This window comes from Boeremia exigua (assembly GCF_020726555.1).
Source record: "Boeremia exigua strain MPI-SDFR-AT-0100 chromosome Unknown C7974scaffold_5, whole genome shotgun sequence".
In the NCBI taxonomy this organism is placed as follows: domain Eukaryota; kingdom Fungi; phylum Ascomycota; class Dothideomycetes; order Pleosporales; family Didymellaceae; genus Boeremia; species Boeremia exigua.
Window position 1 is genome coordinate 2,154,839 of NW_025763522.1, and position 25,783 is coordinate 2,180,621.

At 54.7% G+C, this 25,783-nt stretch overlaps 9 protein-coding genes across 9 annotated transcripts; 4 read left to right on the forward strand and 5 right to left on the reverse strand.

Annotated features, from left to right (window-relative positions):
- Positions 1–398: 398 nt before the first annotated feature.
- C7974DRAFT_176418 (uncharacterized protein) lies at positions 399–2,121 on the reverse strand. Its single transcript, XM_046136258.1, has 6 exons — positions 1,956–2,121; positions 1,826–1,844; positions 1,600–1,773; positions 1,462–1,515; positions 1,295–1,409; positions 399–1,245 (listed from the first exon to the last, which is right to left on the reverse strand). The coding sequence occupies exons 1-6, from the start codon at positions 1,974–1,976 to the stop codon at positions 585–587; spliced, it is 1,044 nt and encodes a 347-aa protein (XP_045998424.1). The 5' UTR covers positions 1,977–2,121; the 3' UTR covers positions 399–584.
- A 543-nt stretch (positions 2,122–2,664) lies between these two features.
- C7974DRAFT_453083 (uncharacterized protein) lies at positions 2,665–4,229 on the reverse strand (the record flags this gene model as incomplete). The annotated part of the gene is made up of 3 exons (XM_046145849.1): positions 2,665–3,262; positions 3,301–3,891; positions 3,950–4,229. The coding sequence occupies 3 exons, from the start codon at positions 4,227–4,229 to the stop codon at positions 2,967–2,969; spliced, it is 1,167 nt and encodes a 388-aa protein (XP_045998425.1). The 3' UTR covers positions 2,665–2,966.
- Positions 4,230–6,565: 2,336 nt separating this feature from the next.
- Positions 6,566–9,479, forward strand: C7974DRAFT_453087 (uncharacterized protein; the record flags this gene model as incomplete). The annotated part of the gene is made up of 6 exons (XM_046145850.1): positions 6,566–7,904; positions 7,954–8,180; positions 8,237–8,423; positions 8,470–8,524; positions 8,577–8,619; positions 8,670–9,479. 6 exons carry the CDS (start codon positions 6,566–6,568, stop codon positions 9,336–9,338), a joined length of 2,520 nt encoding a protein of 839 aa, XP_045998426.1. The 3' UTR covers positions 9,339–9,479.
- A 1,078-nt stretch (positions 9,480–10,557) lies between these two features.
- On the forward strand, positions 10,558–13,821 carry C7974DRAFT_393232 (fork head domain-containing protein). The gene is made up of 3 exons (XM_046141752.1): positions 10,558–10,960; positions 11,010–13,315; positions 13,374–13,821. Exons 1-3 carry the CDS (start codon positions 10,862–10,864, stop codon positions 13,447–13,449), a joined length of 2,481 nt encoding a protein of 826 aa, XP_045998427.1. The 5' UTR covers positions 10,558–10,861; the 3' UTR covers positions 13,450–13,821.
- Positions 13,822–14,938, reverse strand: C7974DRAFT_393234 (NADH:ubiquinone oxidoreductase 11.5kD subunit). Its single transcript, XM_046141753.1, has 3 exons — positions 14,868–14,938; positions 14,270–14,409; positions 13,822–14,133 (listed from the first exon to the last, which is right to left on the reverse strand). The coding sequence occupies exons 1-3, from the start codon at positions 14,893–14,895 to the stop codon at positions 13,963–13,965; spliced, it is 339 nt and encodes a 112-aa protein (XP_045998428.1). The 5' UTR covers positions 14,896–14,938; the 3' UTR covers positions 13,822–13,962.
- A 577-nt stretch (positions 14,939–15,515) lies between these two features.
- C7974DRAFT_176496 (carboxypeptidase-like protein A4 precursor) lies at positions 15,516–17,275 on the reverse strand. Its single transcript, XM_046136259.1, has 2 exons — positions 16,418–17,275; positions 15,516–16,367 (listed from the first exon to the last, which is right to left on the reverse strand). Exons 1-2 carry the CDS (start codon positions 17,003–17,005, stop codon positions 15,609–15,611), a joined length of 1,347 nt encoding a protein of 448 aa, XP_045998429.1. The 5' UTR covers positions 17,006–17,275; the 3' UTR covers positions 15,516–15,608.
- A 270-nt stretch (positions 17,276–17,545) lies between these two features.
- Positions 17,546–20,263, reverse strand: C7974DRAFT_433607 (uncharacterized protein; the record flags this gene model as incomplete). Its single annotated transcript, XM_046144930.1, has 2 exons — positions 17,546–19,458; positions 19,513–20,263. The coding sequence occupies 2 exons, from the start codon at positions 20,261–20,263 to the stop codon at positions 17,546–17,548; spliced, it is 2,664 nt and encodes an 887-aa protein (XP_045998430.1).
- Positions 20,264–20,735: 472 nt separating this feature from the next.
- C7974DRAFT_393238 (WD40-repeat-containing domain protein) lies at positions 20,736–22,812 on the forward strand. The gene is made up of 3 exons (XM_046141754.1): positions 20,736–22,049; positions 22,099–22,513; positions 22,589–22,812. Exons 1-2 carry the CDS (start codon positions 20,771–20,773, stop codon positions 22,452–22,454), a joined length of 1,635 nt encoding a protein of 544 aa, XP_045998431.1. The 5' UTR covers positions 20,736–20,770; the 3' UTR covers positions 22,455–22,513; positions 22,589–22,812.
- On the forward strand, positions 22,813–25,646 carry C7974DRAFT_393242 (glutaminase A). Its single transcript, XM_046141755.1, has 2 exons — positions 22,813–24,585; positions 24,639–25,646. Exons 1-2 carry the CDS (start codon positions 22,887–22,889, stop codon positions 25,400–25,402), a joined length of 2,463 nt encoding a protein of 820 aa, XP_045998432.1. The 5' UTR covers positions 22,813–22,886; the 3' UTR covers positions 25,403–25,646.
- The last annotated feature ends 137 nt before the right edge of the window (positions 25,647–25,783 follow it).

Here is a 25,783-nt window from a genome sequence, read left to right on the forward strand (position 1 = left end):
GAACCCCAAGTTCTACTAAAACCGCTTCCAGCCCCTTTGCCAGAGTCATGTATTGTTGGTATGTAGCTGATTTTCAGGCAACATTAGAGACTGAATTCTTCAGATTCTGTAAAAGAAACGCCGCAGATAGAGTGTTGAGGGGATCTTTTGACAAGACACCAGAAAGCAGTCACGTTATATGTGCCTCTACATCATCCTATCCAGTTGATGGGAAGATCAACGGATGTGTGCAGATGGCAAGATCACGATGCGAGTTTAAGCGTGGACATAGTTGACCACTAAGTTTGATCATGCAGACAATTTTCATTTTGATCAAGAAACAGAACGACCCTGAAGGTGACTGAGCCGTGGGCCAAACGCAAAGGGATTCACCGCATGTAGAGAAATGTAAACACCGAGTAGATGAGATGATTTTTCCTTGCCGTCCGTCGTTTTAGAGAATCCTTATATGGTGTCCAGCTCCTCCGTTCAATCGTCCATTCGTCAGATCGCTTTGTTGTCATATCATCGAGACGTCGTTGATGCGAACGTCAGGCACGAGCTTCAGGAGTCGTGCTAGTAGTCGACGCAATGTCGACAGGCGTCTATGCGCCGAGGCTGGGGAAGGCGCTGGAGTCGCCGACGTTGGGGGCGTTGCCGCCGCGGCCACCGCGGGGACCAGGGGCAGCAGCGGCACCACGGCCTTCGCCGCGACCACGTCCACCGCGACCCTCACCGCGAGCACCACGGTCGCCACCTCGGCCACGGCCCTCACCACCACGGAAAGAACCGCGGCCCTCACCACGGCCCTCGCCACGGCCACGGCCGCCACGGTCACCGCGACCACCACGGGAGGCACCGCCCTCACGGGGAGGGGGAGCGAGCATGCGCTCGCTGTCGAGCTCGACGTGGACCTTCTCCTTGCGCTGACGCTCACGCTTGGCCTTGCCGCCGGAGCCGGCGAAGAAGTCCTCCTCCTCGCGCTTGACCTGGGTGCCCTCGGGGAAGTTCTTGGAGCTGCCCTCGTTCGCCTTGCGGAGGTTCTGCTCGCCAAGCTTCAGCTTCTTCTCAGCCAACTCGGCGAGGTAGGCAACGTAGGACTTGGAGTTGTCCTCGGGCTCGGCCTCAGCGGCCTCAGCCTCGGCATCCTCCTTGACGGCCTCCTTCTCTTCCTTCTTGGCGATGGCCTCACCAGCCTGCTCATCAGCAAGCTCGGCCTCGCCAGTCTCGGCACCCCAGCCGTGGGCAGCCTGCTTCTCGTGCTCGCTATCAAAAGTCAGAAAGGTACTTCGGTTCTTTGAGGCTCATGTCATACCCAAGACCGGTCTTGCTGTGACGGTCATCACGGCCGGCACCACCACGACCTCCACGGGCACCACCGCGGGAACCACGGCCACGACCGCCGCGGCCACCACGCTGCTGCTCAGGCTCTGCGAAGCATCAGTATGTGCTGGGAGGGGGGAGAGGTACACATAGACTCACCGCCAGAGCCGCGTGCGCGGTTGCTGTTAGCACCGGCAGCGCGATCCCTAAAAGCTGCACACCGTTAGTCCAAGGTCGCGATCCGATATCCTGTGCACCCGTTGTGCTCCATCTTGGATGATATGTGCCAGGACGTACCGTTGTCGTTGGCGTTGTTGTTCTGCTTGGGGCGAGACTGGTTGCCCTGGCGCTCAACTGCGGGAGCAGCCTTGACATCGGAACCGTCGCGCTTGCCAATCCTGGGGGCGGACTTGTCGATGGCCTTTGTCGGTGGCTCAGCTGGCCTGTTGGGGTCGAGCTCCGGGTCGTTGCCTGCGGGGTCGTGAGCGAGTTTTCGCGAGCGATGAACTTCTAACTAGCATACCCAGCAGCTCGTACATGTTCTATGATATTGTTAGCTGATGTTCTCTTTGATGCATAGCTCCAAGCGTCCCATTGAGGGTTGCGATGCGGCGCGGGGCTGCAGCGGGCGCTGGAGCGAGGTTCGAGCTCACCTTGGAAGCAATTGTCGTCATCTTGATGGTTTAGAGCGCCTTGTGCGCTTTGCCCTCCTAGATGCGCAATCTGCCGGGGGTAAAAGAAAAATGCGAGAGCTGGCCCTACGGTACTAGGGACTGGACTCTCGGTGGTGGCTCTCAAACGAGTTGTTGACGCTGGTGGAAGCACGCTTGCAGCCAGGCAAGGAAATTCGTGTGGGTTGGTTCGCTTAGTCAATTACCAGGTGGGGCACGGGCCTCGACGTGTACTCGAAAGACCGCATGACGGTGCAATAACTTGTGCATGCAACATGTCAATTGTAATCTAAATTGCTTTGTTTCAATCTGCAAGGTGCATTGACGCGTTTTGGCGCTGCCTGTGCTGCGTGTGTCAGACATCGCTGCCTCCGCGTTTGGCACGATTCGCTTAGTCGAGGCAGCTTTGGACTGGAGTCAACGTCATCCCGAGGTTTATGGCAGATGGCAGCGTCTTTGTTGCGCCCTTGCATGGACGTTGAGCATGGCTTTGGTATTGATGTGTATGTACAAGGCGGCAGTCGGTCTCGAATTTGATGGACCGACTGCGCCGTGAAAGGGCTCTGCTTGTTCCCCTCCAGCCAGTTCGGTCATACTTCCCTCGCATAGAGAACCGTGAACAGCTGCTCTAGCCTGAACACACCCATTGATGACTCCTCCCAACTCGCGAGGAAGAGCTGCCTCCAAGGCTCCATTCCTTGTCAAGATTGCTGCTATGAATGTACAGCTGAAAAGTCTATAAATCCGCCAAAAAAAACACAAAGATGCTCCAGCATCAGAAGGAAACAGAACTTTTAAGAATGGTGCCAGGTCTATGGCCACCGGTTGCCGTGATTTGAGGAACGCCGTTATGCTGTCTGACAAAGTCGAAGCCAGTTATGACGCCCGCTAAAGAACACATTAAAAACGTATCGGGTGCTAAGGTCTCTTGCGACGAAGGTGGGTGTCCAATGTGCCCTCCTCTTAACTTAATCATATTCATCCTTGCGTCGATCATCTCGACTCGTACATGGTGGGGAAGTGCATGCTAGCAGACAGCCCGAACGGATCTGCATCCAGCATTGGATCGTAGGGGTCGAAGAGGTGGTTCATGTTGTTGAAAGACTGGTTGCCATCGTTTGGTGCCAGCGAGGCTGGGCTTGGGAATGGTGGATTTTGTGCGGGTGGCATCGGAGGGGGCATGGAGTTCGCGGGGGGAAAGTTGTGGTGCGGGAAGGGGCCGGGGCCGGCCGACTGGTCGCTCGGTTCGTCGTGCTCGTAGTTATCGGCTTGCTCATCATACTCCTGCTCTACACGCCAATCAGCCTAGGATTACAAAGTCCTATACCTAAGCTAGGAAAGATAGGGGTCAGCTTGCCTAGTTGAGTCATGTGGTCCGAGTACTGTGTCTGATAGAAAGAGGGTCCGCTGCTCTGAGTTATGCCATTGGCACCAGGACCAACAGAAGACGCGCCCTGGATGCCATTTGCAGGCGCCTGGTTTGTCACCGGCCTCTGCGGGCCTGCCATCATATGGTTAAAGTTGGATCTAGGTGGCTGTGGTCGCAATTGCTGCTGCTGCTGCTGCTGCTGCTGCTGAGGTGGGATGGGTCCAAAGTTAGGCGACACTGAGTGGCCCTGAGGCATGAAGTTGGGCGAACGCGTTGCTGACTGAGCAGGCGAAGACAAATGAGAGCCTGGAGTAGGCTGCGACAGCGGCGAACGTTGGATAGGACCATCTGGCTGTATCATAGGTAGGCCATTGGCGCCATCAACCTTGGGTGGTCCCTGCAACGATCGCCTCTGCTGCTGTCTATTCAAGATGGCACGTTGCTGGAGTGGTGGCTGGTTGGGAGACGCATGTGCAGCACCCGCAGGCCTTGTGGGCCCGAGATTAGGACTGCCAGTCTTTGCGCGCAGCTCAGCCTGGACGTCAATGCCTGGTGGAGCAGGGGTTAGCGTTTATCGACATTGGCCTGTGTGATGGGCAGTCAATACCTTTCTCTAGCAAGACTCTCTCTAGTAGAGAGTTCTTATACCGGAGCATAAGACATTCGTCGGCAGCGTTGCGATGACTGTTCTGCAGGTTCTGCAGCGTCTCCTCATGGTGCTTAATGGTACTCTCCAGCTGCTTGATGTACTCGGTTCGTCGCTCGCGAAACGCGGCCTGGGCTTGCCTATTGCGCTGCTTGCGCTCTTCCGAGGTGGCATAGATCTTACGACGCTTGGTTAGTCCAATTCGTGACATGTCAAATGGGTGCGCAATTGTGGCGCTCATGATAGGCAAGATAGTGCAATTTAGGGTGCATGGAGAGGCTCACGGGTTTGCGACCGCCTTTGCGCTTCTGCTGTTGCGGGTTCTCCTGGGTATAAGTCTCCGCGTGGCCCGGCTCGGGGGAGTCTTCGATAGACGACGTCGAGCCTTCGCGCGGGTCCTCCGCTTTGCCCACGGCAGCCGTCATAGCTTTTACGCTGTTATCTCCCATCTGCGTCCACCGTACCCCTCCGGTCTGATAGAGGGGCACAGGAGCGCCAAGAGGTGAGATAGACGCGACAGCGAACAGGCGTCAAGATGCGGCAGGAGGCTCTGTATCGGCTAAGCGCGCACTGGGGTAGACACCGTAACACCGGGTCGAGCAGCGATTGCGTTTGTTTGGGGGTTTGATAATGTCTGATAAGAATCCAGGGAGTCGAGCGCTGTGGGTGGCCGCGCAGAAGTTGTGAGGTAAGCTCTTGGGTAATGAAAACGAAAGAGGGCCAGCGGAGGGGCGGAGGTGCTGGGCTTCAAAAGGCGCGGGCGGGCCAGATCCAATTCACGGTGCCGAGCGCAGCCTCTGTGTGCTTGAAGACTGCTCTGCAGAGGACAGCTAACGGCAGCGAATTGCAACCGAGCGTCTGCTCCTGGGCGCATGCACTGATCCAAGCCAAGGCGTGCGCAGATGCGGTTGGCGGACCAGCTCAAATTTTTCTTCGCGGGGTGTGCACTGCATCACCGCTGCCCTCGAGCGACAGTGCATCGTGGAGGAGCCGTACAAGGCAGGGACTGCCGATACGGACGCCAAAACCGCTTGCAGCGTAGCTGAGTCCTAGCTCCCGCGCCACCAGGCAAGTTTTGTGCTGCATCTCCGGCATCTCCATCGTGCCAGCGAGAGCCTCATCTTTATCAAGAGGGCTTGCTCCCAAGGACGCTGCGGATGGCTGCGCGGAGCCTTTGCGCACGTCATGCATCGTTCATGAACTTTTTGCAGCCATCTACGACCACGCGCTGCGAAAGCCGAGAAACTGCCACGCACAAAAGAACAGCCTCGGCCGGCCCGCCTGCTCCCTGCACCGAGGCCACGCGCTGTGAGACGTAGCAGACTGGCCATGTAGTAGTCGCTGCTCGCTCATTCCAGACCACAGCGTCGTAAGGCTGACAATGCAGCGATCTGATGTGAGGATTGCGGCAGAAAAAGCATCAGAGCGACACGCCGATCCAAGAAGCAATTCATGCTTTCGCCAGTGAGCTTTGTACTGCAGGCTCGCAAACCGGTAAGCAAGCCAACATGACTGCATGCGCAAGCACTCAACGCCAGAAACATGAATTGCAAGGACGGTCACGAGGAAGAGCTTGGCCTGCACCCCGCTTGAACGGCGCCAGCATGCGCGGCCATCTGATTTGCAGGCACTCGCAGGGCAGTCGTCCTGATACGTCCGCTGCTGAAAATTCGCACATTGGAACCACTCTTTGCGAGTCTGTTGCCTCGAAAGGCGAGCAATGCTGCTATCCCGATGTGGCAAGAAAAGATCATGTGGCGCATCCACTGAGAACAGGTGACCTTGACACGGTCCATAGCGCAAGAGTCGAGACTCGTACGAGACTGTCGGTTTCACGACCAACGTACCCGCCACGAGCAACGTGGTGTTTACGGGCCGATCTTGTATCGTCACGCCTGCTTCCTGGCAGTAAGAGGGCGGCTTCGGAGGCCGATTTGCGGCAAGCTCGAAAGTGTACGACAGGTGAAGTATGAGGATAAAAGCGAATGCATCCATGAACATGTATTGCGGGATTGATTAAAGGGTAGGCAATTTTCTGTTTATGTCAGTGTTGTACGAAGCTCCACAGCTCGCACACGGACGAGCAGCAAAATATCGTCCTTTCAGTATGGTGTTGACAAGCGATATTTACTTGAACCGCCGCTACTATAACAATTGTAAGAGACGCAACAACATGTCGTATAATATTGTAAACGCGCCCGTTTTCATAACCTCGTCTATCATGTTCGCTCAGAATGGGGGTCTCTGCGAGCTTCCTTCCTGCTCTCGCTCTGCACAATCAGCACGTGTATCAATTGCCTGCTACGAACGGTGATTGAAAGCACTTACCACCCACTCGTGAACATCACATTCGACGTTTACAATGCTACCAACACCGCTATGCGCAACTCACACGACGAACCTCACCTAACTCCAGGATATCGAGCATCGACATAGCTCACATGACTTTCTCTCGATACAGCATCAATCACTCGGTCGACATATAACCAGCAACCATCAGCTTCCTTATCAGTCGTGCACAAAACTGCTACGCCTTGTCGCGACATACGAAGAGTCGCAGCAGTTGGGTAGGTTGTGATGACATTGGCCGAGCTCGCTGGACGGCTGTTGAAGGGGTCAGGCCACTCGCAGTCGCAGCCAGGTGCGAGCCCATACTCAGACACTCGCCCGCCCTTTGAACGAGTGAGCGATCCACCGTTCGTAACGTTTCCTTCAACAGGGGGCAATCGATCTATGGGTGGTGGAGGCACGGCCAACAATTCTTTCGGCGAACCCAAGGCATCATCTCTACATGCACCATCGTGGGGCAAAGTCCGTCCTCTATCCGACATTCGTGAGCTTACTGAACCAAGCCTTGCGGATCCTATACCGCGGAAGTTACTCCCAGACAATAACCTACCTCGTAGCACATCTCGACCAGAGCTATTACGGAGGCCTTCTGCGGCATCGAAGCGTCGCCCTAGCACCGATACTCGACATGGCGAGAACCGAGAACCGGATAGAAAAAACAGCATTGACAGCAATGGCGGCAGATCCATGTACCGATGGCGAGCCTCTAGAACACCATCACCACCAAGTCCTGCAGACAGTGTCTCCAGTATATACAGCATTCCTCCTGGCAGTGTCCCTCCTCGCTCTTCCTCACGCGCACGCACATGTGGTGCTTCACAGACTCGACAGGCTTGTGGGAATCTGCCATCGTCATCTACCCATGGGCTACCTAAATACACTGCAACACATACAATACCTACAATACCGCAGCAGCCTCCCCTAGGAGGCTTTGATCACGGTACTCGACATGGTCAATCTCTATCTCCTGTACGCCATGTTGCTACGCGAATAGACCCTACATTACATGGCAGCAATCGAGGCATATATTCTGAAACATTTATCCGCAAACCGCTTTCGAAAGAGCTCCTTGAGTTCCCATCACATCGCCATCCTCGCATCGAACTTGGGCTAGACCTAACAGCTGGCATATTCGTGGGCGGGGGGTCAATCGAAGGCACTGTACAGATCAGCATTGACGACGCAGAGCGAATACGTCACAGACGGACTCTGGACATTGCCCGCATATCAATTGATCTTCTGGGCATGGAAGAAATGAGTGGAAACCGAAAATCTGTTTTTCTTAATCTTGCCACAGAACTGATTGACGAAGACCATCCGCCACCTCAACACATGGTCTACGAGCAAAAACCGATCGGGTCCAACAAGCTCTTTTGGCACCTCATGCCCTCCATCACCCATCTTGCTTTCCGTCTGAACCTCCCGCTCAATGTCGGCCCTCCGCCGTTTCAATCCAAAATCGCGCGTATCCGATACACACTTTGTGCATCGCTTCTGATTCGGGACCATGGCAAGCAGTACATCGTTAGAACCTCGGACGATGTTACCGTTCTTTCAGTGTATGATCGTGGGTACTATACGACTCACTACGAAGGCGCATGCTGACAAGCAGGTAGCCGAAAAAGCTCTCATGTCTCTCCCCAGCCCTCTCACAGCCTCAGACGAATGGGTCAGAGCTCGCGACAATACTCTCGACATTGTGCGAGTCACGGCTGGTCTCCACAGACAGGTCTGGGTCAGTGGAACCAGTATCTATGTTGATGTGCACATCGCAAACAACAGCCGCAAGGTCGTCAAAAAGATCGAGCTTCAGCTAGAACGGGACATACTATGCTATAAGCACGTTCGTTTAGTAGCAGCTCTGATCATCTTGTGTTGTGCTGATTGCCGCATTTGTAGGCCGCTGCATCGACCATGGAAAGATCCGCTGGTCAAGCGCGTATTTTTGACAACAATGAGCGTTCGATCCTCAGCAAGAGTGTAGTCAAGCAGGGCGCTGCCGGGTGGCATGGCGTAGATCCCCATCATACACACATACGCACCTGTGATCTGGAAGTGCCTCGCGGACATGGTACGGTCAAGTGTGGTATGCATAAATCTCAAACTCAAAAAAGACAGAACTAACAAATCAGGTAAATACTTCGAAGTCCGCTACTTCCTCAACGTCATTGTGGGCAGCGCGCACTCGTTAGTTGTCAGTCCGTTCGATGCAATTGTACACCCCGCTGACTACGTACAGGAGACTGGTTACTGTTCAGCTACCAATTGTGCTTATACATATGGTAAACGTCCTCTGGCTCTCAACTTCCAACCTACAATTAACAATGCCTAGAATTCCCTTGACGTAGTGCCAAACTCGGTCGCCCAAGTGGCTCTGGCTATTGAAGAAAAGCGTACCACGTGTGTGGATCAGCGAGGCAGTTCCCCATCTGCACTGAGTCGTAAGCGTTCGCAATCTGTCCAAGGCCGTGCTTTTGCTGCACCGCGGATGCAATCGCTAGATCGTATGCGAGCACAAGTCGAGGATTTACAGGAGCTTGGTGAAATACTCAATCACAGCCCTCGCAAATATGCTATGCGCCGCCCGGACTCGGACTGGAACTTTCATACTCCGCCTTCCAACCGTAAGGGCAGGGTTGTTGATGATGGTGTAGCGGCAGAGCTGCATGATCGATTGCAAAGAGTCCGCTCCAACGAGACGATCGGGTCAAAACAGAAGGCCAATCTGAACCGTGGCAACTCATCAAAGTCGAAACGTGCTGAATCGGCGCTTGGATTCAGAGAAGCTGAAGTCCGAGACGATATGGAGCTCGCCGGTTTAGGTGTATCCGGCGAAGCCCCTTTCAAGCAGCGACTCGAGAGGAGCCGTTCACGTCAGTACCAGTTTGTCAAGAAGAAAAGTGTCGAGAGATGGAAAGGCGTGGCATCTTCAGGTGTGGGTTGGCTGAAGGGCAACAATGGTGGCAGCAAGGACGAACAAGAGCGTGAGGACTGGGTCTGAATAACCAATCTTCTACTCAAACCATTCGCTACTCGTGTAGATACTGGAAGTTAGTCCCCTGGTCAGACGGATCTTGCATACTCTTGGATAATACTATGTATTGCTTTGTAGGCCTGTCCTGTGGTAGTCCATCTGCGTGTGCTCAAGCATTTGGGAAGGACGAAATCGTTTGTGGCACAAGGCCGGATATCCGTGGAAAGGACCGAAAAGATCACGCAGTCCTCAAATCACCAGCCTCGTTTGTCCACCTTACCTTGCCAAATCCAGTTTTCGGACTGCGGATAGGGTGTGTACCCGTTCGTGGCCAGCCCCCCCAATAATTGGTCCTTGGGAATCTGATGGTTGCATCATGTCAGTGCGTCGATGACGCACTAGAATCAACAAACGCGTTCAGCGAAGTTTGAAAATCACTGGCAACAAACAAAGGACCACAGCACAAACCCCAGAATGCCAGCCACCCTGGAACAAGGGCTAGACCTCTGTGATTGCAGGAGTATGTTGTGAGAGGGTCTAGTGCAACAGGGGCTCGTCGGCTTGTGAGCGCTCCTCGCTGGTATGCGCTGCAAGGGCCGGGCCTGCTTGTGCTGCGAGGCTCAGTGTCTCAGGAGGCAGTGAAGCAGACATGGAGTGATGGCGGCGAGGTGGGCTGAACAAAGAAAGCGCAGCGAAGTTATCTTTGTCTGCAAGAGTATTTTGGCTCCTAGGTAAACTCTGCACCAGCTATCAGCTGTCAGCCGTCACCAAGATTCGTTCGCTCCCTCGACGCACTTGTTGAAATGCACTATCGCCGCAGACACGTGACCGGTCATCCAGGACGCGCACGGATGTGCATTACGAAAGTGCTTTGCAATTTTGGTCGTAATTGCAGCTCGACGTCTGTGGCTCTGTGATCATCCTATCCCTATCGATAGCTCACTGCGTTCGACCGTGGACATCGTTTCGTCTGGTCTTCGGCTGACTGCTCCACTGCGTTTTTGCGGACGACGCCAATCGGTCGCGTCACTGAAAACAAACACCGGTACACGTCCCAGTGCGTAGCGGCCACCGCGACCGCGGCCCACTTACCAACCCCATCACCTGCGAACGCACCGACGCCGTCTGCCACATTGCGCCAACGCCAATAACTTGCGACAGCCGCATCGCGCATCTGCAAAAGAAAACGGGTGTCGACAGCAGAGGTAAGCACGATCCCTTGGTTGTGGTGGAGGGGTATGACGCCGGGGACCGGTGCGGCTGCTGGGAGCTGAGCAGGCGCAGTCCACTCAGAATGCGCCCAGTATGTTCGCGGGCATGCGCGACCGGCCGCCGGGAGTCGCATTGCCTGTGTAATATTGCGACGCCCTCTGGTTGGTAGCGACCACCTGCGATATAAGACCCTCAGCAACGGCGACTGGCCAACTGGCCCTGGTTCGGCTGGATCGCTGGACCCTACCTACCACGGCTACCAGCAGCGCAACAAACAGCAAACATTCATAAACGCCCACGATCGCTAATCTTCTCTCCAGCGCCCGCGCATATGCAAGATGCCGCCACGCGTAGGCCTCCGTTCCCGCCGGGAGCCCGATGCTCAACCGCAGTCTGACGCCGACTCCATAGCCACGCCCTCGCGGAAGCGCAGACGCGTGAGTGCTGCGCCAGATGATTCAGCGTCTATTTTGCTAACGCGGCCAGCTCAACGGTAATGAACCCACCGCCGTCGCTGCCGACCCGCCACGCACCCGCATCACCGAGTCTGTTGCCAGCAACGACAGCAACACCACACTCCCGAATGCTGACGACGAAGACCCCGTGGAGCGCCAGAACCGCATTATTGCCGCTCTCGGCATTCCCTCAAACTACACGCCGAACGCCGCCATCGACTATGCCAACGACCTGCAAGCCCGCAAGAACCAGGGCCACAACATCGCCGCCTTCGCCAAGATAGCAGCTCGGGACTGGTGCTTCTTCGTCCAGGAGACGCGCATTCTCGTGGGGCGTGCTGACTCGGCCATCCGCCCCCAGCCGCCCAGCTCGCAGGCAGACATCCCCGGACACCCCCAGAGCGAGGCCCAGTCTGTCTCCAACTGGGGAGTGCACATCGACTTGGGGCCCGAACGCCAGGTTTCGCGCATACATGCCGAGATCTATTTCGATTCTGCCGATCAGAACTGGTACATCATAGTCAATAGCCGCAACGGTCTCAAGCTGGATGACGTGCACGTTACAAAGGGCCAGGTGGAGATGCTGCATTCCGGTATCTGCATTAGCATCATGGGTACTCAGATGCTGTTCCTGCTCGCCAATCAAGAGGACCACTTTCATCCAATGCTTCTGCGACAGGCGAACGGAGAGGAGGCTGGCGAGTCCGACAACGACGGTAACCCACCTTCGAGATCGCACCAGAACATTCCCCCCAGCGGACCCACTCCCAAGCGCGAGCAATACGATCCGTTCCCGCCGTCTTCGCACCCACGAAACCGCGAGATTAAGCACCAGTCGTCGCAGGCTTACTACAATCAGATGGCGTCTACTCCAGGCCGCCCACCTCCAGGAACGCCTCTGACGTTTCAGCCAGGTACCGGTCCTCGCAGCAAAGGTTCTCCTGCCATCTTCTCCCGTGGTGTCATGATCGACTCGACTGACGAAGTTGATTACAGCCATGACCAGGCCAAGGATATCAAGCCACCCTACAGTTATGCACAATTGATTGGGCAGGCCATTCTGAGCAACGACGAGGAGATGCTGACTTTGGCGAACATATATGACTATATCAAGTCGCGGTACGCTTTCTTCCGTTTCACTAATGGCGGCTGGCAAAACAGTATCCGCCATAATTTGTCTCTGAATAAATCTTTTGAGAAGGTTGCGCGCCGAACAGACGAGCCTGGCAAGGGAATGAAGTGGAAGATTGCCGATGCAGAACGTGAGGAATTCATCAGGAAGCAACTGCTCAACCCCCGCAAGGGCGGTGGAATAGCCATTGGATTTCGCCCTGATGGTTCTGGACCCAGCTCGCCTGCACTAGGAAACCCATCTCAAGCCACAGAACGGCTGGTTGGTGCACTCGACCGGGATCACAGGCAGCAAGGCACTCGCTTAAAGTCCCCTCCTCGCTCTGCAACTCCACCTCTGTCATCAGTTCCTGCGCCTAACGAATCGTATACCCCTGATCGCGGCTCTCGCCCTTTCGGTGCACTGAAGCAATCGCCCAACATCCGCGAAATAAACCACTTTGTCACACCTGCTAAGCGCCTCGTGTATGGTGGGAATGACAGTCGTCATCCACCGTACATCAAGACTGAAGAGCCCAGATCGCACCTTGAGTCATCGCCTGGCGTTGATCCTGTAAAGCCCATGGTGCAAGGTCTTGGGTTGACTGGCTTGAAGAGCGAAGCAGCAAACTCGCCGCCTACCCTGTATTCCGACGCGACAACAAGCAACAATCAGGGAAACCATGATGCCGGTCGAATGAACAATGCTCTCGTCACGCCGCTCGTCACTCGTCATGCCCCTCGTCTCGCCCCTCCTAGCACCGCTCAAATGCCCAGTCAGTACATGAACTTCTCTAGTCCTGCTCCTTTCTGGAAATTTGTGGACTTGCCCAGCACCCCTGCCAAGTTCCCAATCGAGTTCAGCCCGACCAAGATGCATCTCGATGACAAGGATAATGAAGAGGACCTGCAGCCCAGCTCGCCTCCGATGTTGCCTGATGAAGAAGAAGAAGACGAGGAGGAAGAAGAGCACAGCGCTGAGCTTGAGGACCAAGATGTGTCTGACGACAAGCCTGGCGATGATGAAGATGTTGGGGCGGAGAGCCCAAGCCGCACTGTCAGTCGACCAGTGAGTCGGCGCGATCTCGGTGGAAGCCAGCGCAGCAGGAGCAACTCAAACGTTAATGTGCTCGGCCCCAGCGGGCTGGGTGGTATGGTCAGAGGCGCGAGTCTGACAAGTTTCGAGGAGCAAGATGAGCCGGAGGAAGAGAGCTATGATCTGTCAAAGTAAGTTCTTATTCCATCAGGGATTGCCAGGCAGGACGAGAGACTAACAACATGGTAGGGGCTTTCAGAAGATCGGCTCGTTTCACCATAGCATGGCGCAGGCCCACGGTGTTGTTGGCCGCTCCGGTATTTAGGAATACAACAGCAGACGGCAGATGTATTGTAATGGCGAGTCCTTGGAACAAGGACGAGACTGCGTGGATGAGAGCATATCGAATATGCAGCCAAGGGACTCAGAGTAATGGCAACGAGCCAGTAAAAGTACAAAGGGTATATTCCTTAAGGGAATATTATTCGACGGACTGTAATGGGTAAGAGGGGGGAATCCGACGATGCACGGCCTGTTGTATACTCTTCGAGTTCATGGTTCACAGTATGGCGCAACAGGATAGTACGATTGTTTATGATGTCACGATATTCGACGATATGGCTGTATACACCTTCAATGGCGCACTGCACAGCACGGGCCTGAGGGGGAACAAATAAGTTATCTGAAATTCACTGCATTTGCATATTCATCTCCCGTCCCCTGATTCTACTTCTGCACACCTGCCACTCGGTTCGTGTGATTGGTATACACAGCACGACACGCTCTCGACTCGGCTTCCCATAGTCTCATTGTTCTCGCAAAGCTGGCGCGCTGGGTTCTAGTTGATCTCCTTGTGCGGGAACCACTTGCTCGCTTTGAGGTTCTTCTCCTCCAGCGGCGCGTCCAGCACCCCTAATCGTCGTATTTCGCCTGCCGAGGGCGCGTCGTCGCGCTTTATGTTTGCTTCGGCCTTGCGGTACGCGGCTTGGAGGGCGAGGGTGCGGGCCGCCTGGGGGTGGGTGGGTTAGCTTGCCGTTCCTCACAACGCTGTACAAGGCAATGCGGTCGTGGACGAGCGGGGTGGTTTTATGGCTTCAGACCGAGAGTTGGATGAAATATATGGTGGCGTTCTGTGCCTGACGTACCTCCTTCTTGTGGTGCAGGCACTCGTAGTAGTCCTCAAGCACGGGCACGCATTTGGCCTTGCCGCTGTCGTCCTCGGCGTTGGTGTTGGTCACGTAGCACGCGAGGACTTCTTGCCAGAAGGGGAAGCAGCGCGAGGGGCCTGTTCAATGTGTATCAGTAATCGTCTTCTTGCGCAGCGCTGGGGCTTGGTTGGGGGGTAAGAGCGGCTTGGAGGTGGTGCGGGTGGGCGGTGGAGGCTTGGCGGTTGGGTGGAGGGGCGGTCGGATGGTCTGGGGTCCTGGGTTTGACGCAGAGGTGCGTAGCGGTGCGTTTCGATGTGCTGGTGGAGTGTGGTGGGTGTGTTGGCGTCTGTGTCGGATTGCGGTCCCGGAGCGTCTTCGGATGGTGATAGACGGTACAAGCCATGGGCAAGCAGCCTTAAAAAGATCTCCCAAGGTTCCCGCTCTCACGCAATTGAGTGTCGTCGTCGCGGTCGCGCCATAGTCGGCATATTCGGAATGATGCCGTTGGTGTTCGTCCTGCCATTGCGCCCGCTCCCGAGCCTCCGTCGCCTCCAAAGTCGCACCCCAGTGTTTGTAGGAAGTATCGCATACGTACCGCCAGCAAGTCCGTATCCTGAAGCCATTGTCGCGGTGTAGATGTGGGGTTCCTTAGCCGTATATCGAGCTTCGACAGACGTGAGGTCCAGCTCGGCGTCCGCTTGTCTGTTTTGGAGCTAGTGGCTTGGCATGACACTGCAGAATCTCGTGGTTCTGATTCGACCACAATTCAAGTTCAGTGATGGCATGTATGGAAGTATCTCTACGGGACCATCTCGTCATATGTTCTGTATGCTTCTAGTTGACGCTCTGAGCAAAATCGCGTCTTAATCGGTTTTCATGCTGTTTTGTTGAACGGGTAGAACGACATGCTAAAGTGAACACCAGAACTTCACAATTAATGCCTCCTTACTTTGGCAATGACTGTTGTACGTCTAAGTATCTATCATACGTTCTTTGGTTTATATACTGGGTGAAACGAGCTGTTGCTGTGCGGCTCGGTGATAAGAAAAGACCAAGAACGGCCAGCCCAGGGGGAGAGAAGAACGGCATTCGAACGAGAGAAGTGAAGAACGGCTGGTGTAAGGTCACCCAAAAGAATGGTAGCATGTGACCATGTTGTGTCATGCTTTCGAAAGCGGTCATCATTGAGATGTGATACTCGGGAAATCAGTTGGTTGAAGTATGGCGCGTAGTCAACCGGGGCCAGTTGTTGACAAGTTGAATACCATCCATTCGTACCCACAAATCGGCCGACTCATCTCATTCTCATTCTACACCGATTATCCTCCGTGAACCCCTAGTTCTCCCACACCTCCCTCAACGTATACAACTGCCCAGCCCATTGCTCCTTCACCACGGGCCAGATCTCCTTCGGATCCAGCACAAACCCGCCACCCGCCACATCCGCTGGACTCAACTCCAGCGTCCACGAATGGTCCGCCCCATGCGTCGCATGATGGTGGTCCCTTGAATTCCCCGTCGAGAAATACAGAATCTGACAACCCGGGCCGGCTTCGTACACGCTGCCGCGCTCGCTCGCGGCCTCGATCGCCCGCGCCGTCCCGTTGGCTACGTACACCATCCGCTCGATGGTCTCCGGCAGCGGATCGCACGAGTAGCCCCAGGGCGTCAGCACGAGCTGCGAGTACGAGTGGAAGTCGATGAAGGAGCGGAGCCCCTGGCCCTGTTTCGACAGGCGCGCGGACAGCGCGTCCAGCGCGGCGTTCTCGGGCGTGTCGCCGGGTGCCAGGCCGCGGTAGGTCTGGCCGCAGGGGTCGGGCGTCGAGCCGCCCTCGGGGGGCTCAGCGTTCCATTCGAATTTCCAGTTGCGGTTGCCGTCGGTGCCGATGCAGGTCGTGTTTATCGAGGGCCGGGGCTGGCGGTTCTTGCGCCACAGGCGGTCGGTGGTTTGGGTGTAGACGAAGCCGTCTGGGTTGTGGAAGGGGACCAGGTAGAAGTCGTAGTGATCGAGGAAGGCGGTCACGTTGGCATTGCCGGATTTGTAGCCGTCGATGAGTTGGTAGGCGAGATATTCGATGACCATGGTTGAAATCCACTGTTGTGAAAGTTAATAAGCATTTGATTACCAGATCAGACGTGACGCACCTCTCGAGCATGGACAGTAGCATGCCAAAGGATGACGGGCTTGTCTTTTGTCTTTGGCCCATGGCCGCCTTTCTTCTTATCTCCGAAAAGATGAAAGGCATAGATAGTCCTGTTCTCATAACTCTTTCCAAGCGGGAACTTCTTAGAGTTCTTTGGGAACGCATGTACTAGGTCATCCCAGTAGTCCAGATGGTCCGCGTACGGATGGTACGTGTCGTACCACGAGAGATCAGGTAGCTCGCCACGCTTGTGCAATGTGCGACTGTACTCAATTGGCCCGCTGTCAATGGATCGAATGTGCGCTCCCAAGTCAGAATTGACTAGGCGCGTCTTCAGTCCACGGCTCTCGAAACTGGCAACTTCTTCAGGTGGGATGGCCACGGATAAGGTGTCGCGGATGGGATGGGTATGGTAGAGAGAGAATTGTTTTGCTAGGTCGCGAGCTTCATTGGCAGACGAAGGAGTGATACTGTAGATGTGATATCCATCATAGCTGGTACCCACGTTGCGAGGGACTGAGGCTCGACTGGCTTCAAGAGGTGAGCCTGCCACCAGTGGAGCAAGCAGAATTAGATTGCTCAGTCTCATGGTTTCGACTTCCTTCAACCTGAGCCAAATGAAAAACAATGTTTGTGAAATATAGATGCAAGACCGTGCTTATAAACCCTTCCATTACATACGAGATCTTATCACAGCCAAGTCACATATAATGCAACTCTTACCTTCCATGGCAATCTCTTTGATCAACTTCCTGGAGTTGAGGGGAAGTTGCATATTCGTCATGCCGCCAAGCTGAACGACGAAACCCGATTAGGCAGCTGGAGATACGAGGCACTTGGCGAACCTGATGAACAACACTCCGCATACCTATTGTGGGCTGCGTGCCTTGGAAGCTTCGTAGATTTAGATTGACCATTGAGCTTGTTGTGCAGCAGATCGCGTCATGGATCCGTCGGCCGGAGTATTTGCTGAGGAATACAATCCTATCCTCGGGACAACACGGCTCAGGCGACATTCACCCATCGGGCGGTAGTGTGCCGAAACGTTCGGATATGTCTCAGTCGTTGATACTATATTCGAGATCCCTTCTCTATAGTAGAAAGTTCGATCAAAAGATGCGACGTTATTTCAGTCAACATCTTCGTCAAGCACCAATTCAAACAGACTGTCCTTAGAAAGCTTCTTTGGTCTGATAGTCCAACGCGCCACAGCCATGCTGACAAGGCCTGCGCTCATCACCAAAGCTGTCAAGTGCGGCTTTGGTACCTCTTCGAGAACAGCTTGATCATCTTTTGGTAGATCGGCAGACTTCGAAGAGCGCGAGTAGAAGATGCGCGATGACACAAATGGTACATAAGTGCTCAGTCGAAGGAACCGGGGCTCGTGGGAGTCTGCCTTCGTTGTTGCCGTTTCTGACCGTTGCTTTTGCGTTCTTGATGCTTCTGAGGTCTGATGAATGGGTGAGTTTGTAGACTGCCTTCGTACAGGAGATGACCTCTTGTGCTGTTTTGGATCTTGTTTTCCACTGTTGGTTGCGTGGAAAGCCGACTGATCAACAGTGAAGGGCGTCAGTGGTGTTGCCTCGAGTTCCACGAGGCATGGCTGTGTCATTTCGTTGAACTCGACGGGCTCAAAGGAAGCCCCCTTGTTACGCATGAACGTTTGCTCTATGACAGGGTTGCCTCGCAACAAGGTAGGATGAGACGCGCCGTGGAAGTTGTGCAAGTGCTGAAGGAAGGCCTCCTCTGATTCGTAAAATTCCTGGTTACAAGACCTATACCTGTGGTAGTTTTGGGCGTGCTCAACATGAACAGCGCGGTAGCCAGCTCCACAGAGATGACAGTGGTGAGCTTTGGCAGAGGGAAAGTCTTGACAGAGCGGCGGGCCGGCGTTCTCGGCAGCCACATCGTCGAAGCTCTGTAGGAAACGACAACTCCAGACACGACAGTGAGTGTGCTCATTCATAGCCTGTATGTCCGTAAACACTTTCAAGCAGTAGCGACACCTGAAAGACTCAAACGGCGTGGTGGAGTAGAGATTCTCGAGATGGTTCTCCTTTCGTTCTGGCCACCATACGGACCGAGTGAGGTCACGAGCAGCGAGATGCTCAGCTATGTGTTCGCAACGCTCTGACCAGTCTTTGGGTATTTTGCCACAGAAGCCGCAGTGTAGCATCGGGTCGTCTTTCTTCATGGGTGCACCAAACCTTCGCCACTTGAGCGAAAGGTCCTTGCAGCCAAAGTTGTGTCCTTCTGATGCCAGTAGGCGCGCTTGACAGCCGACACGCACCGATGGATGTTTGGCATTGGCAAAGTGAATGTGATGAAGATGCTGCACAAAGTGGTCGCGACGGTAGAACGTTCTTTGCGCCTCGGGTTTAGATCGGCATTGCTCGTATTTGTGCGTTGCCATGTGGGCGTCGTCAGGATGCATATGACCGCAGAACGGGCAAGACTGGAGGGGCAAGTTTTTCGTGTCGCAACATATCCAAGTTGTTCGAAGGGCGTGTACGGAGTCTTCGTGGCGGATCCATTCGTATTTTGTCTTGAAAGCTCGTGGACAAAAGGTGCAGAAGAATGGTAGATCTTGTTGAGGCTGACCAGCGCTGTTCACGCCATTGATAGACCGAGTAAGAGGCGATTCTTTCCATGCCATCCGTCGCCGGCCACGTCGCCGCTCTCGACCAAAGGAGGAAACATTACTACGGCTCCCGTTCGAGGAGACAGTGTAGGATGTTGCTGCCGTACCCTCAGACGAGACGGTCGATTCGACTGCGGATCCTCTTCTCGATGCTGACCATACGCCTCTATCAGAGAGGCCGCTAACACTAAACGAATCATTGTCCATGGCAGCCTGTATATCAGTAAGTTCGACACCCTCCTCTTGATAGGACTGTGCAAGGTAGAATGCCATTGGTGGTTGAGGGGGTTCGACAGCCTTTTCTGTGTGAGTATCAAGAGCTTCCAGGCTGTCTCTAGATAGCTTTGGCTTGAGGGTGTGTATACTCTCGTGAGGGTCTTGTCGAGCGTTATCATCAAGATCTATGCAAGTCAGAATGCAATACACGAGAATAGCAAACATGGCTGGAAATTCACCTTCACCCTTCTTCCTGGCCCGAGTGTTGTTAAACCAATTGCGGACTTTCTTGACGTCAAGGTTGGCCTGATGAGCGATGATGTCGTATTCCCAAGAGCAAGGGTATGGATTTGTAGCAAATTCGTCCTCAAGAATATGTCTTGATTCGAGCGGAATCCTGCTTTGAGGGCCTTTGCGCTTAGCTGATGCTGGTTTCCAGCTCGAAGACGAAGTATGGCGAGTTGGCAAGGATATCTTGGACGTCTGTAAGGGCGTGACTTTGCTACGATCCGTAGATTGTGCGCCTATCCTATCGATGGCGTCCCTTCCCAACCTTACGTGTGGGGGATTGGATGCACCACCCACCAGAGAGACGGCAGGTGCCGCCCTTTGATCGGTGATGCGACTGGCGTTGTCGGGTGCTTGCAATGATGAAGAAGGTGTGGGCGTAAGCTCAGTGCATTGTTGGTGACCGTTTGTGACAAGGGTGTTGCTGATAGACCATAGAGAAGCTGCTGTATGTGTATCATTGTGGATGTGTGACTGACTCAGGGTCTCTCTCAGAGGCCACTGAACGCATAGCTCCTGTGATTGTCTGTCTGGTATTGGACGGTAGTCAGCGCCCGATGGTTGCCACTCCATGGCGGTAACATCCTCAACGAATGCGATTCCAACATCTTCAGCGAATGCAAGCCCTTCGTACACTCCGCTGTCCTGCTCGAGTTGTGCGAAGTCGAAGAACTCCTCCAGGTTGTCGCTCGTGACGGACATCGTAACAGACACGCGTATGCGGCAGCAAGACACCTACTCGACTTCAGTCGAGCTAAAACATGGGACTGGGTATGTCATGATAAGTTGAGGCAGCCGTTTTGGCGATGGTGAGATGTTTGTCGCTGTTGGCACCTTGACGCCCTCTATATCAGTGATGTCGCGCCAGGCGATCAGGCAAACACTAGACCTAAATTTGGAACGCCAACGTCCTGTTCGTGCAATATTGCCTGGAGGCGTTCAGCTGATATTAGGCTGGCTTCTGTAAGCAGCAAGAGCCGACGTAGTCTGCAACCTACTTTCAGTTAATATAGTCGTGCAAACATGCCGACCTCGGTTTAAGAACGGCCCCGCTTTTCCAGCAGCGTGAGGGTGCAGCTTGGTGCGAGAGACGCGCCAGGCCCGCTTCCAAAGTTGGTTTAGCGCACCAAAAAAGTTGCGACGAAGTTCGAGGCCGGCGCGACACACAGTGCACACCGACGACAAACTGTGCGCCCACATCTGCCCGCCATGGCCGCCGAAGTACAGCTGTTGCAGCCCGTCAAGCTGCCCAAGGGCCCCTCCACCGTCACGTCGGAGCAGCAATACTGGAACTCGTTCACGTCGGAGCTTCGCCTCGATCCGTCGCAGCACTCGTCGCCGGTGACGCACATCTCGATCCCGCCCCCGCCGCCCTCGAACTCGCTCTCTGCGTCGCAAGACCTGTTCGCAGTCACTACTGGGTCACGTGTGCAGATCTTCTCTTCCAAGACCCGGAAGGTCGTCAAGACCATCTCACGCTTCGGCGTCGACGATATTGCGCGCTCCGGCAACTTGAGACGAGATGGTCGCATATTGGTCGCGGGTGGTGACAGCGGGTCAATTCAGGCCTTTGATGTGAAGAGCAGAGCCATTCTGAAAACATGGAAGGAGCACAAGCAGCCCGTGTGGACGACCGAATGGAACCCCGCCGACCTTACCAGTCTCATGAGCTGCTCGGACGACCGCACTGTGCGATTGTGGGATCTGCCCAGCGATACGAGCATCACCAAGTTCGAGGGTCATCAGGACTACGTGCGCACGGGCACGTTCATGCCTGCGCAGTCCGGACTGCTTGTCTCCGGCTCCTATGACCAGACCGTACGCCTCTGGGACTCGCGCGCTGGCGGCAAAGCAGTTATGGTATTCAAGCACCAGCATCCTATCGAGACTGTCCTTCCTATGCCCTCTGGCACCGCCGTCCTCGCAACCAGTGACAACGCAATTTCCGTTTTGGACATCGTCGCTGCAAAGCCAATCCACATGCTCCGCAACCATCAGAAAGCAGTCACGGCCCTCTCTCTCGCGAACAACGGCTCACGTCTGCTCTCTGGCTCCCTCGATGGCCATGTCAAGGTTTTCGAAACCTCAGGCTGGAATGTCGTCGGAGGACTGAAGTACCCCTCGCCCATCCTCTCCCTCTCCGTTGTCCCGAGTCAGAAGGAGGACAAGCACATCGCCGTCGGCCTCACCTCTGGTATCCTTTCGATCCGTACTCATCTGAGCGGCGAGCAGAAAGTGCTTGCCCGCGAGCGCGAGAAGGAGATGAAGGCGCTTATGGAAGGCAAGATCGACGAGTACGATCGCTCCAAAAAGCGCAAGCGTGGCAAGGGCTGGGAGAAGCGTGTTCGTGGCAAAGACTTCACGGGCGAGAGCGCAGATATCGTGATCGAGGGCAACGCGCGTGGCAAGGTCACAACTGGAGCTCCATGGGCGCATGCACTGCGACAGGCTCAGTATGCCAAGGCGCTCGATATGGTGCTCGAGTCGAAGGTAAACCAGGAGATTGATATTAACCAGACCATCACTAACACACTTGCAGGACAACAACGCGCGCACTCAGTCACTCTCCCTTCTGACCGCTCTCCGCCACCGCTCGGCGCTGCGTTCCGCTCTTGCAAATCGCGATGAGGTGACCCTGCAGCCCGTCTTGCGCTGGCTCATCAAGAACATCTCTGATTACCGCATCACTCGCCTGACCACCGACGTCGCATTGGTAGTCTTGGACCTATACGCCGACCAGCTAGGTCGGAGTGAGGAGATCGACACCTTGGTCGATGCACTCATGAGCCGCGTACGAGTCACCGTTGAGGCCAGTCAGATAGCATGGAGTGTGCAGGGCATGGTTGATATGTTGACTGCGAGCGCAGGCGGCGAGGCCGTTGCTGAAGCATAAGGGATAGGCTTTGGCCACGGTTGATTCGATTGCATAGCGATGGCGTTTGGTATGGCATACTTCAAAAGTTGGATGTTAGGTATATACCCGGATAAAGCAAGATGCGCTTTGGATGATGGGACGAAGCAACGCACAATGTTCAGTTTGAATTCTTGTACATAATGCATCACGGCGATGCATGTGCGCTGCATCGAAATACGAGAGGTTGCTGGGAGTCACAGACTTGGTTGACACTGTCAAGCTCTCTGGTCCCTTGAGCTGAAACGCAGGGCCGATCAAATGACGCGGATGGCCCCACCGTCCCCGCATGAGCTACCCCAGAGGCTAGGGCGGCAGCTCCCCTTCCTCCATCAACGATAGATCGTTCGTACCACTGTTGTCCCGTTATTGCGCATTGTTTGTTACTGCCACTGTTCGTGACTATTGGACGCAATGAGAGCATTCAGCGTCGTAGCCGCAACGCTTCTGGCAAGCGTCGCGGAAGCTTCGTCCCTCAAGCCGCCCATCTTGCCGTTGATCGTCAGGAACCCATACCTCAGCACATGGCTGCAAAATGCACGCGAAGAGCCCTGGAGCAAATGGCCCATGTTTTGGACAGGCGATGAGCTCGGCTTTGGCGTACTTGCATCTGTCCCTGACACAAACAACGTGTACCCGCTGCTCGGCCGCCCGCACGACTCGCTCGAGCAGAGCAGTGAGCACTACACCGTCGCGTTCCCCAAATACGAGGGCGCCAAATACGATGCGAGTACGACAAACTTGACCTTCTCAATCCCTGCGCCGCCGAAGCTTGCCAGTGCGGGTGATCTCGAGATCACGTTGAGCTTCCTCTCGCCCATCACGCCGACGTCGACGCTACGACAATCGATACCTGCTGCGTATCTCAGCATTCACGTACAAGGAAGCTTCGACGTATCTGTATATGTTGACGTCAATGGACAATGGGTTAGCGGCAAGCGGGACAGCCTCATAGAATGGGGATTGACTGAGCAAGGGTCTGCTGACTCTGCAGAAGGATTGAAGACGTGGAGTGTCAAGCGCCAGGTCGAGCAGATCTTTACTGAGGAACATGATCAAGCTGAGTGGGGCCAGCTGCATTTCACTGGGCCGAGCGATGTGAGCCATGAGGCGGGAACATCGGCGCTGCTGAGACAGCGCTTTGCGAAGACCGGGACACTGCAGAACCAGGTCGACAAAGACTTTCGCTCCATCATGGACGAGGAGCCTGTTTTCGCTTTCTCGAAGACCTTCAACTTGAAAAGCGCTTCCTCGGCCTCGACGAAAGCGGTTAGCGAGAGCGTTCTGTTCACGATTACGCACGTCCAAGACCCCGTCACGCAGTACGCTTCAGCCCGGGGTCTTACCTACATGAAGCCACTGTGGTCATCGTGGTTCCACGGAGACGCCACGCTCATCAAATTCCACTACGGAGACTTTGCCAACGCAAACAGTCTAGCCAGCAACTACTCTGAGCAGTTACGCATCGATGCCTACCAATCTGGCTCCACGAACTATGTTGACATCGTCGCGCTTTCTGCACGACAAGCAATGGGTGCTACGAGTTTCTCCGGAACACCCGAGAGCCCGCTGCTTTTCTTGAAGGAGATCTCATCCAATGGCAACAGCCAGACTGTGGATGTCATCTTCCCAGCCTTCCCCTTCTTCCTTTATACCAACCCAAGGTGGCTCGCGTACCTTCTTGAACCTCTTCTTGAACATCAGCTCAGCGGCCAATATCCCAACAAGTACTCGATGCACGATCTGGGTGCACACTTTCCCAATCTGACTGGCCACGCTGATGGCCGAGACGAATACATGCCCGTGGAAGAATGTGGCGACATGCTCATCATGGGTCTGGCTCTCATTAATTCTATGAGCTACAGCTTCGATGCCGATGCTCAATCCATCTGGTCCACTATCGGCGATGACACTGATGCTGTAGACTCGAACGAGAAGGCTTTCGCGCTCACGAATATCGGCGAACATGGCGGCATATCATACATCGATGACACTTGGGGTGGTCACACCAAAGGCGTCAAGCAAGCCAAGAAATGGCTAGAAGAGAGTTATGACCTTTGGAAGCAATGGACAGGCTACCTAGTCGAAGATGCCCTCGAACCTCACAATCAGCGTAAGTTTTTGCACAGGTCTATTCTCCCTCATCCTGTTGCTGACCGGTAGTAGTTTGCACAGATGACTTTGCTGGCTGGTTGCCGCTGCAAACCAATCTTGCCTTAAAGGGTATCATTGGCATCAAAGCCTTCAGCGAAATTGCAGACTTGATGGACCGTACCGGCGACGCGAAGCACTATCGCAATATTTCCGAGACTTACATTGAGAAGTGGCAGGAATACGGAATCTCGCGTGATGGTGGCCATGCGAAACTCGCGTACGACTGGTACGGGAGTTGGACAACCTTGTATTCGCTGTACGCGGACGCGGTGCTGTGTTTCCATCCGAGCACCACGAATACATCATCCGCTTCATCTGATGAGGAGGCCAGTGTTGATAATTACGCGGCCGGGGATGCGCACACTCAAGAGCCGTTGTCGTCTAAGAAGGGCTCGAACGGTCGCCGACCCATCACCAAAGACTTCATTCCCTCGAGCGTCTATAAGGGACAGTCGAAATGGTATGCCCAAGCCATGCAGAAGTACGGCCTCCCCCTCGACAGTCGGCACCTGTACACCAAGTCTGATTGGGAGTTCGAAGCCGCCGCCGTCGCATCGAAGAAAGTCCGCTCCGACATCCTTGACCGGGTGGCGCTGTGGCTCAACGAGACAGTCACCGATCGCCCGTTCACAGACCTGTACAACACCGAGGGCAACGGCGGATTTCCCGGTCCGTGGTTCTTTGCAAGGCCGGTCGTCGGTGGGCATTTCGCTTTCCTGACGCTCGAACGGGCTTGTGGTGGCACGGCTGCGAGCGCGTTTGATTATGAGGAGTAGGAGGGTGGAGTCGGGTGGGTCCTTGGAAGGATCTGATGGCCCACTGTAGCCAGTGTACGGTCCCAACGACCATCAGTTAACGGTGTATATGTCATGCTCAAGAGGTATATATGTGCAATAACAGTACCTATTACTTTATGTTGACATCCGAAGGACCTCATGGCCCAGAAGGTGAATCACATGATGTTCAGTCGATCAATCTCCATCCTGTGGAGATCGTTTGTTCGAGTCCGCATCGCATCACATCCATCATCCGAAAAAGAATCTGATGACTGAATAGATGTTCACGCATCTATTTTGCTCCTGAGATATTTTTGGTAAGCTGCATGAGCAACGTATCTTGGGCGCAAATCAATTGGTGCCAAAGCCGTCCTGCGGTTG

Bases quoted from the DNA above. Each gene is read 5' to 3' on its own strand.
- C7974DRAFT_176418 (XM_046136258.1), bottom strand. From the start codon at position 1,976: ATGACGACAATTGCTTCCAAG. The intron at 1,516-1,599 runs GTACGTCCTGGC...AACGGTGTGCAG, and splicing joins CAACAACGCCAACGACAACG to CTTTTAGGGATCGCGCTGCC. The intron at 1,246-1,294 runs GTATGACATGAG...GACTTTTGATAG, and splicing joins CACAGCAAGACCGGTCTTGG to CGAGCACGAGAAGCAGGCTG.
- C7974DRAFT_393232 (XM_046141752.1), top strand. From the start codon at position 10,862: ATGCCGCCACGCGTAGGCCTCCGTTCCCGCCGGGAGCCCGATGCTCAA. The intron at 10,961-11,009 runs GTGAGTGCTGCG...TAACGCGGCCAG, and splicing joins CCTCGCGGAAGCGCAGACGC to CTCAACGGTAATGAACCCAC. The intron at 13,316-13,373 runs GTAAGTTCTTAT...ACAACATGGTAG, and splicing joins GAGAGCTATGATCTGTCAAA to GGGCTTTCAGAAGATCGGCT.
- C7974DRAFT_393234 (XM_046141753.1), bottom strand. From the start codon at position 14,895: ATGGCTTCAGGATACGGACTTGCTGGCG. The intron at 14,410-14,867 runs GTACGTATGCGA...CACATTGAACAG, and splicing joins AGGATACGGACTTGCTGGCG to GCCCCTCGCGCTGCTTCCCC. The intron at 14,134-14,269 runs GTACGTCAGGCA...ACCCACCCCCAG, and splicing joins GCCTGCACCACAAGAAGGAG to GCGGCCCGCACCCTCGCCCT.
- C7974DRAFT_176496 (XM_046136259.1), bottom strand. From the start codon at position 17,005: ATGAGACTGAGCAATCTAATTCTGCTTGCTCCACTGGTGGCAGGCTCA. The intron at 16,368-16,417 runs GTGCGTCACGTC...CTTTCACAACAG, and splicing joins CTACTGTCCATGCTCGAGAG to TGGATTTCAACCATGGTCAT.
- C7974DRAFT_393238 (XM_046141754.1), top strand. From the start codon at position 20,771: ATGGCCGCCGAAGTACAGCTGTTGCAGCCCGTCAAGCTGCCCAAGGGC. The intron at 22,050-22,098 runs AGGTAAACCAGG...TAACACACTTGC, and splicing joins CGATATGGTGCTCGAGTCGA to AGGACAACAACGCGCGCACT.
- C7974DRAFT_393242 (XM_046141755.1), top strand. From the start codon at position 22,887: ATGAGAGCATTCAGCGTCGTAGCCGCAACGCTTCTGGCAAGCGTCGCG. The intron at 24,586-24,638 runs GTAAGTTTTTGC...GACCGGTAGTAG, and splicing joins CCTCGAACCTCACAATCAGC to TTTGCACAGATGACTTTGCT.